Consider the following 12545-nt stretch of genomic DNA (forward strand, 5'->3'; position numbering starts at 1 on the left):
TAAGGATAAGAACGAAACGATATAAAAAAGAAAAAAAAAACAGATTTACACAAAACCTCTCCATAGCCAATAACCACAGAAAAGAATTTCAACAAAATCGTTTGACTGCATTTGGTTCATTTAATAATAAGCTCCAATCGAGCGGATCGAATTTCAGTTCATTTAACCAAACTCGTTAGCTTCGATCAGCCAGGATTTATTTCAGTCGTTTTTTGTTAGCTTCCGAAAATATTTCATTCCATAACCAAATATTTTAGTTATATACCCCGAGTTACTATTTGCTGCAATCTGCCGGAATATTGGAAGTTATTAATCAAAGAATTTTCGCAACCAAATATTGGGTTGTCCACGTAATAACCATGTCCTCCGGTTGAAGCAACACGAATTTTATCAACTCAGCCGAATATTTTTCTGTGCGATTGTGCGATAAATAATATCATGTCGTAAGTATTGAGAAAACTATCGCTGGTCCGGTGACGAGGATCCCCGAAAGTCCCGAGTGGCCGATGAATGTTTCATAAGCGCGCGATAGGGACGAGACCTACAAAGAGGAAGGAATCCCAAATGAAATTCCAGCCGAATGAAAGTAAACGAGTAATTTCTTAACTGGGATAAGTAAAGTAAACTGAGCGAGCAACGATCAAAAGGCGGTCCACGGGTGCAGATTGAAAGTTCCGCGGGAGGTACCAAGAGTTCACCCTCGAGCCGAGACTTTTTAGCTTCGGTGAGATTTCTTGGACGTTGCACGAAACTAATACTTGCACCGATTTCTTCTTTAACGACAGCTTCAACCGAACTCCCGTCATCATGGCGTCCGGACGGGAGCTCTGCTACGTCCTCCTGGTCGGGATCCTCTCCTGCTACGGCATGAGTTTTGTGATCCTCAGCAAACCCACCACCTGGAACTGCACCTATTTGCGGATAGGATTGGGACTCTGTTTGAGCATCTGCTACAGTGCCATCCTGACGAAGACTAATCGCATATCGCGAATATTCAATCAAGGGGTTAAGACCATCAAGAGACCCTCCTACACGTCCCCAAAGAGCCAGGTGGCCATCGCTATTGGTGAGGGTCCAGTCCGCTTTTGTACCGATCCGTTCACGAAACGTCACCCTTAGTTCCCGATCCTTCTTTCTCTTCCTTTTCTCACTTGGATCTCTGCCTCGGCGATCCTTTTCCTGATGGATGAGACCCCTTATTACGGCACTCCCGTTTGTGCAGGGATCACTGCAGTTCAGTTGGTGGGAGCTATAGCTTGGCTAATAATCGAACCACCGGACACGAAGGAGATCCACCCTTATCCGCTGACGGCAGTCCTGACTTGCCGGGTGTCGACCTTCTCCCTGATGATGTCGCTCGTCTACAACATGATCCTGATCCTCATGTGTACCCTGTACGCGTTCAAGACGCGGAAGATACCGGAGAACTTCAACGAGGCGAAGTACATCGGCTTCACCATGTACTCGACCTGCATCGTGTGGCTGGCCTTTGTGCCGATCTACTTCGGCACCAACAACGACTACAAAGTGAGTCCGAAAATCGGAATGACTCCCAAGGACGGCTCATGAAAATAACTGTCGAAGACGAGGTCTAATAACTCCGAGTCCATCCTTCCTGGGTCCCTAATCATCCTGCCTCTTTAAGAAAGTCCATTAACGAGGAACGTCCTCGGTTCGCCGATAAACGTCGGGAAGAGGAAGGCAATCTTTTTGAATCAACAAGAGCCTATAAATTAAAGAAGACCCCTTAAATAATTCAATCGAATCTTCATCAGAAATCTTACGCGATAGATATCGTTTCCCTTGGTTATTGGAGAAGGGGGCTATTTCTCGCTTTTGAAGCTTCACATCGATACGAAGGAATGATTAATTATCGTTTGTCAACAGATACAGATCGCCAGCATGTGCATGTGCATCAACATCTCGGCGACCGTCGCCCTCGGTTGTCTGTTCACCCCGAAGGTCTACCTGGTGCTCTTTCAGCCGTACAAGAACGTCAGGCCAGGCCACCCGAATGTGAGTTGAATTCTCAATCTAGCAAAGTCAACATCGCCACTTCGCGTCACGGTTCCAGGGTTCTAAAGCTCAACCTCGAGGAGCTTTCTCCCCCGAAGCTCCCCTTTTTTCCTTAATCTTCCGCAGCCCTTCGACGTCATAAGGTGTGAAAAAAAAGGACCCAGGGCGACTTTCCTCTGCCCTTGGGGGTTTCGACGGTGGCATTTGTTATCCGAGCGTGTCGAAATTTGTAGAAGCGTTTTCCTGAGAGATGCTCAACCGAATAACTCGCCTCTCCCGAGGGATCTCAATGATCAAAGCGAAGAGGAAGAGAGCGCAGGAGAGAAAGACGTCTCGGTCAGACAAAGTCCCTTCCCTGGACCGGCGTAAAGTCGATCCAACTGTGAAATGTCGATACTCGAAGGAAAATCTGTCGACTCGGATAAGGCCGGACACCGACGCGTTTTCAGTCCCTTATCACGTGCGGACCTGACCTACCCCGGACAATAGTTTATTTTCGCTGCACGTTGAAAGTTAATCCGCGTTATGGCTATCTCCCTGGCAAATATTTTCCCCTAAAATCTCCCGGTGGCGATCGTTACTCGGCCAGACGATTCCGGGAGGAAAGAGGCGACAAGGGACTCGGTTTAAATTCATCCATTTAAATGATAAACACTTTACCATTGAAATGCACCGGGATCCGGATAGAGCCCGAGCGAATCCTCGGCGAAAATTCTTGAACGCGGCCCGATTGGATTGCGCGGTTTAAGGGAAATAAGATTTAGTCGAGAATTTATGGTCGGTGTTGCAGGAAGTAAGTCTTTACAGCCGACATGCAGAAATGTCGCCAGAGCCGAGTGAAGTATCGGGCATTAAATTCTGCCGATTTAATCTCACCGCCGGCTGGAGATTTATGAAGGTCCGAGAGCGCGCCTATCCGGTTAAACATTCCCAAATAAAGTTTCCCCGGCGTGCTTGGAAATTCATTAGAATATCGCCGGGAAGTTGGGCACCGCGGCTTACGGTTTTCCATTTATTAAAACGCCGAGTATTACTCGGGGGGGTTTCCCCCCTCCGGGAACTTGGAATAATTTATTCGGAGAAGACCCCCGGAAAATCGTGCCAATTAGAAGTTTTCGAATAAATATTCCCTCGGAGTATCGACGAGGTGATCGATTAGCCGATTTAACGGTCGGCCCCGGAAAGTTGTTAACAATTTAAGCCCGAACACTTTTACGCAGTCCTCGAGGACCTGGCAAATAAACGAGGCCGTCGGCCGCGGTTTCTAACTATTCCGAACAAGTCCTCCAAGTACGAGGCATTCCCATTTTGAGTGGGGAACGATTTTCTCGCCGCCGCGGTTTCCCCCATTCCGACGTTTCCGAACTTCGATCTTTTATTCCGGCAGACACGTATGAAGCGCTACACCGTGCTAAATAAATATTTCCGTTAGCGTTATGTCGACAAAGCGTCTTTCTTTCTGCCACTCGCCGTCCCTGGCAGCCCGTCCTGTCCCGAGGAAAAGAATTACTTTTTAGAGAAAAGGAAGATCCTGTGACGAACAGACCTTTACGGAATATTATCATCAAACTAAGTCGACAGGTCGATGGCATAAAATGTCAAGCAATACTATTATTTATACCCTGATAACAATATACTAGCACCAAACTGGAACTGAACAAAACTACTAGTCTGTCTGACGGTTCTTCTCAAACCTCTGTCAGTTTCTGGTGAGATATGCATCGATATCGAACAATATCTATTCGCCGTTACTAATTTTCGTGTCGTACCAAATTTACCCAAAGAGTGATACCATTTTTCATTGTCATTATTTTCAGTATTTGAGACCGATTTCCCAGCTAGAATTCCATTCGCAAATCATCTCCACCTGACACTGAGTTGACAAAATTGCACTGATTCTTACATAATCATTTTTCAAAGTCCGTGATTTTGAGCGTTAAAATCACGAAGTAGTATAAGGAGATATAATGTCTTGTATCGAAATTGTCCCTACTTTAGGGGTCTAAGATCTTCAGATTTTTCTCCGATTTAATGCCGAGAGCACCTCCTCGATAAAATTTTGCAATAAATAATTATCATCCGCTAGTCTTTATAACGTTAAAAACATCACATTCTATATATCATGCGCGGAATGTCGTCTCGCATTGCGTACCTTAATTGAAAAATTGAAAGCATTTTAGGTGATTTACGTAGATAGGAAATGTTTTCGTCACGTAGAAATGGAGTTCTCTCATTTTCCGCACTACTGTGCTCACATCGTTAGATCATCCAAAATTTGAGATCCTGGATCCCGATTCACTTCCTGTGGAACCGACCATTGGCGTTATGTCTCCTTATACTACTTCACGGATAAAGTCCATGATTTCGAACGTTAAAATCCATAATTTCGAACGTTAAAATCCATAATTTCGAACGTTAAAATCCATATTTTCGAACGTTAAAATCCATAATTTCGAACGTTAAAATACATATTTTCGAACGTTAAAATCCATAATTTCGAACGTTAAAATCCATAATTTCCTGAACGAATACCCCCTCGGTCGTGAGTAATCTCGCCTAGGATGTAATTATTTCGCCGAACCCCAAATGACCTGCAGCAACGCGATCTGACCCGACCCTGTACGATGCAGCACCCAAGGTGCAACAACTGGAGTTGGCTCTAACGAGATGCGTCGATTCGCAGTGTGGTAACCGGCCTGGATACAGCATGCGGTTCTCGGGGCCGAGGAGTCAGACGATGCAGAGCGTGACCTCGGGTTCGAGGAGCAGCCCGACCCGGGCGGGTCGCGGTGAACCCAAGCACGCGAACGGCGAACCGCACTCGACGGCGGCCAGCCCCTCCGTCGAGGAGACCTCCGTCAGCTAGGTCGCTCTCATACACCTCCCCCCCTGTCCCGAGCACCCCGGCCCGGTCCACCAGGACAGGAGTCGCGGGACCGAGGGCGAGGTGTATGCCTCCGACGAGCGCCCCAAACTCGACACGGTGCCCGAGCTACCCGAGAGGGGCGACACCCCGAGCCCCCCCCATGAAGGACCGTCGCCTCCCCACGAAGAGCCAACCCAGGTGAGCACGCCCCCGAACGGCGAGAAATCCTCAGGTGAAAACTACAGGCGGACCGCGGTCACGCTATACGTTCCGGTATCAACGCACGGTGTGATGCCGGTATTGATGAGTGATGATTGATGATTGATAATGATGTTATGATCGGGCGAGCCCTTAGAATAGGGAGATTTCGGGACCTCTGATGTTTCGGAATTCTTGTGAAACTTGTATCGCCTAAATTTCTAAATAGTTCCAATAGACTTGAAAGGGTATTCTCTGGGATTGGGAGAAAATGAATTTTTAATGTATTTGGAGAAATAGGAGGGTAAAGTCAAAGGCTCCGTATGCCGAAGGTTAAGGGAGGGAACTTGAAAATTCGGGATCGTTTCCGGTCGTCAGTGGGCTGTAACTTCTAGACCACTCGAAGGTATCTCGGGTTTCCAATAATTGCCGGGTAACCGATAACTCGTCTGCATAATTCATCTCGACGATGTCGCTCCCGGAGGATTCCACCGCGGGCGATCGCGACGAGTTTGACTAATTTGGTCCAACTCGGTCCCCAGGCTCCCGAGTCGAAGGTCCAACAGGAGGAGATCCCCAGCATCTCGGGGAAGATCTCGGCCGCCGAGGAGGGTCGAGGCCCGAAGACGTCCGGCGTCCCCCCAACTTGCCCGGAGATGTCGTCTCAGTGAACTTGCCGAACTTTGGGGCTCGACGTCAGATTGGCATCGGTTTCGACGGACTCTTCGCGCGCGAGAAGGTTAACGAAGGGACTCCCGGAGGTCATCGACCTTATCGTCAAAAGCCGAAGACGTCGACGGCTCTTGCCGCCCCTAGGAGGATCCTGGAACTCCCTGCACATTGGGCACGATTCTCGGATAAGGATTCTCGAAATTCGAAAAGGAGAGCTCCGCGGTTCGTCAGGATCCTCCACTGAAAGCTCGGATCTGCCGAAAAGATCCCCCTTTTCTCTCTCGCGGAGAACGGTGGCGCTAAAGCGGAATCGTGGAAATGCGGGCGTTTTCCTCGATTAAGGTGAATCCACCCAGAGGCCGGTCAGGGGGTTTTCAGAAATTCTTAAGTAGAGGAGAGAAACAAAAAAAACGTAAAGGAGTAAAGAAAAAGAGTCTTCCATACGCCAGCGTGCTTCTGAGGAGCCAGCTACAGCGCCCACGCGATGCGGGGTCTGCAGAATGGATGCAAACGTCGTTTTCCACTTTTCCCCCTCAAGTTTCCTTTATTTTTCCCCACCGAGAGCCGTTCGGCCGAACGATCGCTAGGATGCTATGACGTACCGAGTGGTTTCTAGACACATACGTGCCGATCCGTGGTCGCGAATTCGGGATTAGCGAACGCGAGTTCGAGCAGTCCGGAACTTCCCAGCTTCCGAGTTCATCTCGACGTTTATCGAGATAGGTTCGCCAAACATCGCCACACTAAGACATTACCCTTTAACACTGTGAAATTAATTTCTAACGTTCCCGTACTTAATCACGTAATCAATATGCGTGTCTACGGTACTAATGGGTAGAAAATAAACTGCATAAATGTGAAGAGGATGGTAATTCACATTAAAAAAAAATTCTCAAATTGGCATTATTTTGAACGAACATATTCTGTTTCTTGGGAACGAATAACAACGACGGAACAACAGACCATAACAGAATAACATTTAACGGTTGAACGCTCGGTACGGTCTAGAGACAAAAGACATTCCCATTGTCCGGGAATTTCATCTGCGCATGGAAACTTAGTGGCTCGTTATTTCGCGTTAATTAACCGTTATCAAAGTAACGGCTCATTAAATAGGAGTTCCTATCACCGATTCCATTGTTGATTCAAGACTTGGTGCGCCATTAAGCGCTTGAATACGGAACGACCGCTTTGTGCGATGTCGCGAGAAGACGCTAGAAGACATTGGGAGGCTCTTCCTTGTTTAAAGGCTGTTTTTAAGCGTCTCGATATTCCCTCGCCTGTCTCGAATTACCGGATATCGAATGATAATAAAATTCGACCGGGTGTAGGTGAAGCTCGGATGCAAGGGGGTGTACCAAAGCATCATGTACCCGCCATGACGTCACGAGTGATGCGTTATACAACGTGATTCGTGGACCGGTATCGATGTCCGAACCATTATAAAGCTCTCTCTGGAAATCCTATCCCATCCCTTGTGTAAGTATCCGTCGTCTGTCCATCTCGAGGGTAAACACGGGCGACGACACTCCGAGAAACCACCCTAGCTTCCGCAAACGATTTCCGCCGATTTTCCACCCACCGGTGAATCCGGAAGCGACGTTTGAACCGCTCTCTAGACCGACACGTAATTACCATGAAGTAGTATAAGAAGACCTAACATCTATGGTCGGTTCCATAAAAAATGACTCCAGAATCCAGACCCAGGATCTCAGATTTTCGATGATCTAACTATGTAAGCGCTACTTGTAAAAAATTAAGGAACTCCACTCCTACGTGACCAAAACATTTCCTACCGACATACATTGCCTAAAATGCTTTTAATCGTGCAATTAAGGTACGCAATGCGAGACGATAATCCGCGCATGATAAACAGAACGTGATGTTTTTAACGTTAAGAAGACTAGCGGATGATAATTTTTAATTGGAAAATTTCATCGGAGACGCTCTTGACTCTAGATCGGAAAAATCTGAAGATCTTGGACCCCTAAAGTGGGGACGATTTCGATACAAGGCGTTGTATCTCCTTTCATTACTTCGTGGTAATTACGTATATGCGCTGATTGTCGCGCATTTTGGCGCTTTTCCTCGTTACTTGGGTCCGCGACAAAGGCACCGCAAAGACTCCAAGTTTTGAGCGCAATTATTGGCCGCGACACGTTCTCACATCGATGACGTTTCAATTCATCGATCCGCTGATTAATCGGTCTGATCTATGAACATGAATCTCTTAATATCGTGATCGCAATCGATAAAATGATCGCTTGGGCCTGCAATTCTCTCAGCCAGGAATTATTCGGTCCTAATTTCCCGGTCCTTCGAAATTCATGGAGAAAATGGAGCCACGCGGGCGAAGAATCGCTCTCAGAACCCATTTAAATGGAAATAAACTGTCCTTGGTAGCTGTAAAAAAGCTCGAGTCTTTGTGAGAGTCTTTTGTCGGGGTTTCCACTTTTTATCCACGTCTGGCCGAACTCCTCGGCTTTGCGAGAGACGAGTAATGTTAAGAATATAACCGTGTTCGTTCCTATGGGAAGTACACACCGACTGCAATTTTTTACCGCGGTTTCTATTAATGATGCATCGGTAGATTAAGACCTCGCATTGTGTTAGGTCAGTGCTGATTTTGCCAATTCCTTAGCCGCTCCGTGACGTACGATTCCGATCGTTGTTCTCTACGGAATAAGCGATGCTCTCGTTATGCACGATGTTCAAGTTCCGGTATAAATAATTGGCGAACGGTGGAACATATCGAGACTTGCACGCTGCCACGTCAAAAGATGCAGTTCGCGAAACGAACGACCGAGATACATAAAAGCCACGTTAATCAAAATAATCGCCCAGATAGTACGAATCCACGCATTCCTCGTTCATTGGCGTGAAACGTCAATGTCGATTAATTAAAAGGAGGAAGAAAGAGAAATTTATGTAAGTTAACTTGCGGCACAACACGAATTGCTAGGTAAGAGTCTTAAGATAGATCTTATGCTCGATATTTATAGAGGTATATGAGATAGACATTCCAAGATTTGATTAATCACGTTTAACTTAGTTACTGCCGAGAAATATCGCGTCTCCGTTACCATAGATTACGAAAGGACGTTATGTAAATTTGAAAGAATTTTATCATGTGTAAGTGTTAACATTTGAATATATTACTGAGTAGGTGGGAAGATAGTTAATTAATTCACCGGTGAATTAGAGAGTGAGACGGATCCTCCTTTGCATATTCGGGAGAAAAAGAGGGAAAAAGGACAACGCGGAAAGCGGGGTTATGAAATTAATGTTAAGGCCTATTAACGACTAATAGACATGTAACTAAGCAGTTAAGCTTCAAATACCTTTGAGGAAAAGAAAGGAACTCTCTGTAGGATAAGTCGAAATGTTCTTGCGCGTGGAAATTAGTTTCATGACCGCCGATCAATTTCGCCGAATGGGAATGAATATTAAATTATAACTACAATGACAAAGCTGGACGCTGGTGTGCTCAGCTTTGATGGTTCATTCGAATCAATCTTTAAAGTTAAAAGCTCGTTTATATTTACAAACTGGAAGGGTCAAACAATTCGGAGGATTGTCCTATAAATTAGTCCTCAGCCGGTTCTTTGGATCGCCAGTTTGTACATTGATATGTAATCGATAATTTGTACAGAGTTTACGGTGTAAGTCGATATTGATTTTATATCGTAAATTAAGGAACGATCCCCAATTCCTACTTCCTCATAAATGTAGTATAATTTAAAAACCTTTAGCATAATTTTCCTTCGAGTTTAATTCATACTCTGAAGCCACGTGCAATAGACTTGGCAAATCTACCTCTTATGTGCCAATCATTAAACCAAAGAATGTAAGGTAAGGACTTTCTTAGTCAACGACATTTACTTTTCCTTTTCGATGTTAATTTTACATTGCGCGTAGCCATTATTATTTCAATTTTATCGAAATGTGCCATTTTTAAAAAGACCTACTGGAAACGCTTCAAACTCAATTACCATGACAATGAGGGATCAATTTTACTTGTTTATACCGTTACTGTAAAGCTCGAGAATCAACATCACTCTGTTAATACAATCAAAGAATATAAACACTGATATACACAACGTGTAATGATTAATTGTTGTCTAACGATGTCAAAAAAAAAGTAGTCTGTGGATGTTGCCCTAAATTCTTTTCGCATCTGGAATTGTTTAAAATGGCAGAAATAGGCATACTTGTATATCATATGATAAATTAATGAAAGAATATTGTATATATCATTTGGGGATAAACGACTATTATTATTACCCCACAGTGACCCTTGTCTAAAATTAATTAAATTCATTTGAAATGGTTGCGAGATTGCAGCCCGCACACGATGCATCCACATATTCATCGATATTGTTAGAAAAATGCGCCGTGCATTTTTATAGCCCACATAGCAATAAAGCAATATCAACATAAATATTACTACGCGTTGCAAAAAAGATAATATTATTTTACGCCATATGTAAGACCCGAACAGAACATTGTACGCATTTTAACAATGTGTATGGCTATGCAAAATTTAGAAGTGGCTTCATTGACTCTATGTGGTCACTTTGAAAAAAAAAAAATCTTGTCACCGACGTGTGATAATAGACTGCTATATGGAGGCTTAGGATTAATCACATCATCGTTAGAATTCTTTTCTAAAACTAGTTTCAGTTCTGCAATTATCACTGTGTCTAATTAACAACTATTAGTGGTCTATTTTCTACATAAACGTAAAAATGACATAAGGACGTCATATTGTAATAAGAGCATATACTTCCCAACGCGATAATAATGAAAACTAACCAGAATGGATGCTCCTTGTAAATAAAATAACTACGTGAAAAGTACCGCCAGATACTTGTAATCTGGCCCCGAACAAAACGAAGCATCTAAATTGTTAAGTGCACAAGCGGTCTCACTAATAACATGTATGTAACATTTAATGCACAACAATAATGTGCATTATCGCAACCTCGATCTGCGAGAAACGAGCCTTTAACTTAAGGATTTGCTCTTTGTAAATATTACCGAATTGTTTCTTCGTAAATAAGTAGCACAAGGTCCTAAGCAAAGGTCCACTGAACGTATAGAATAAGTTTCGGATAAATTTAGAATAAGCTGCGATCTTCTGAAGATGCTAAGGAAATAATAATCTTAATATCAGAAACTGGACGTGAATAAATTTTGTACATAATGGCGAAAGAAACTCGATGTTACTCGTATACATAAACTACATGATAAAATACTCTTACGAGTAGTACAAAGAGCCATTTCTTTTTACCGATGTTAATAACTTATTTTTTGTTTTAAGTAAAATTAATAGATACCTGTAGATTTTAATATCGTAATTTTAATTGCTGCAAAATATTTTCAACTTTGTATTACTGGTATTGCATCGTTACATGGACACATAACACTACATACAACCGGTTGGGGAAATGGAAAATATTGTATATTTCGTACCAATATTATCGTACAAATATAAAATATATTACTGGATAGCGCGATTATTCATACACTTATGTTCATGAATCCACGTATGGACTCTTCGTACTACTTTCGAGTGATAACGATATAGATAAGAATTTCGCAGACTGTCACAAAATTTATTGTTCCACAGTGCGAAAACGGATTAATTGGTTTTTAATTATGAGTACACGTGTGCCAGCGATTTAAGGCACTCGAATAGATTTACTCGAATGAATTGACATTCGTATAGCCGCTCTGCGCAAAATGTGTCAACATTGAAATACTTTGTTAGAATTGTATTTATACGGTAGAATAAGAGTAGGGTCCATTCAGTTCGAGAGTCTAGGATCTATCGTGCACTACTACCCGTTAAATAAGATTTTATATATGTAAATATAAATTATACCGATGTTAAGAGTTGTAAGGTCGGATATTCGAACATTAGACTGTTAAATATTTGAGTCGATACTGAAATTTCTAATACGCCTATATCGAAGTGTTAAGAAAATTTCGTTTCTTCTTTTTAACGAATAGCTTGTTCGCCTCTCGACTGTCATTTTGTGCGGTATCGGAAATGCGTTAAACATAGTCCTTTTATTTTGCGTATAATTAGACATTATGTTTAAAAAGTGTCAGTCCACTTAGCACCCGAGGACCATTTCGTACTTTGTGGGTGTAATAAAAAGACTTAGTCGAGTAAATAGAATTATAAAAAGGCATGGCATGAATGATCGTTTATTCGAGATAACTAAAGCTCTAGGTGCTTAATCGTCAGAGAATACTAAAATTGTCAGTCAATTACTTCGTGTCTTGGACGAACTGTGAAGTCCAAGAGTCACGCAAAATGTTCCACTGAGATGAGGACACACAAGGTTCTTATTAATTACTCGATCACTGCATTAAGAATAATTGTCCAGTCAGTTACAAAAACGAGATATCGACTTTTCGACTGCTACGCAGAGTAGCTGTTTTACGAACTCTCCTAAAACGATATGCCCATCTATATCGGCTATTAATGTACTTGAAATTAAAGACAGCAATGAATCGCGACAATCCTAATCTCGTACCGATCGCGTCACCTCGAGACACTCCATACACTTTTTATTCCACCTACTATTAAATTAATACTCACTAAAACGAGGACCCTGATCAGCTTCATCTTGAATTTCGAATGTTTTTCATTACACCGCATATTATATGTTTAATATATTCTATAATAAATGTTGTCAAGAAAAATGTCAGTCCTTTCAATACCTTATACCTTGTTGCGACTCAGTCGGACCGTGCAGTGTAATAATTACAAATGATCAGA

General features: G+C 43.2%; 1 protein-coding gene across 1 annotated transcript in view; it reads left to right on the forward strand.

Moving 5' to 3' along the window:
* The window catches only part of LOC105697864 (metabotropic glutamate receptor 7), a 63298-nt gene extending 58416 nt beyond the window's left edge, over nt 1-4882 (forward strand). The window contains exons 13-17 of the mRNA XM_023434734.1: nt 786-1066; nt 1223-1527; nt 1888-2016; nt 2835-2852; nt 4700-4882. Of these exons, the coding sequence (XP_023290502.1) occupies nt 786-1066; nt 1223-1527; nt 1888-2016; nt 2835-2852; nt 4700-4882 (916 nt within the window). The remainder of the gene's footprint in view (nt 1-785; nt 1067-1222; nt 1528-1887; nt 2017-2834; nt 2853-4699) is intronic.
* The last annotated feature ends 7663 nt before the right edge of the window (nt 4883-12545 follow it).

This window comes from Orussus abietinus, unplaced genomic scaffold (assembly GCF_000612105.2).
Source record: "Orussus abietinus isolate OABI.00-Male unplaced genomic scaffold, Oabi_2.0 scaffold1, whole genome shotgun sequence".
Classification (NCBI taxonomy): Eukaryota; Metazoa; Arthropoda; class Insecta; order Hymenoptera; family Orussidae; genus Orussus; species Orussus abietinus.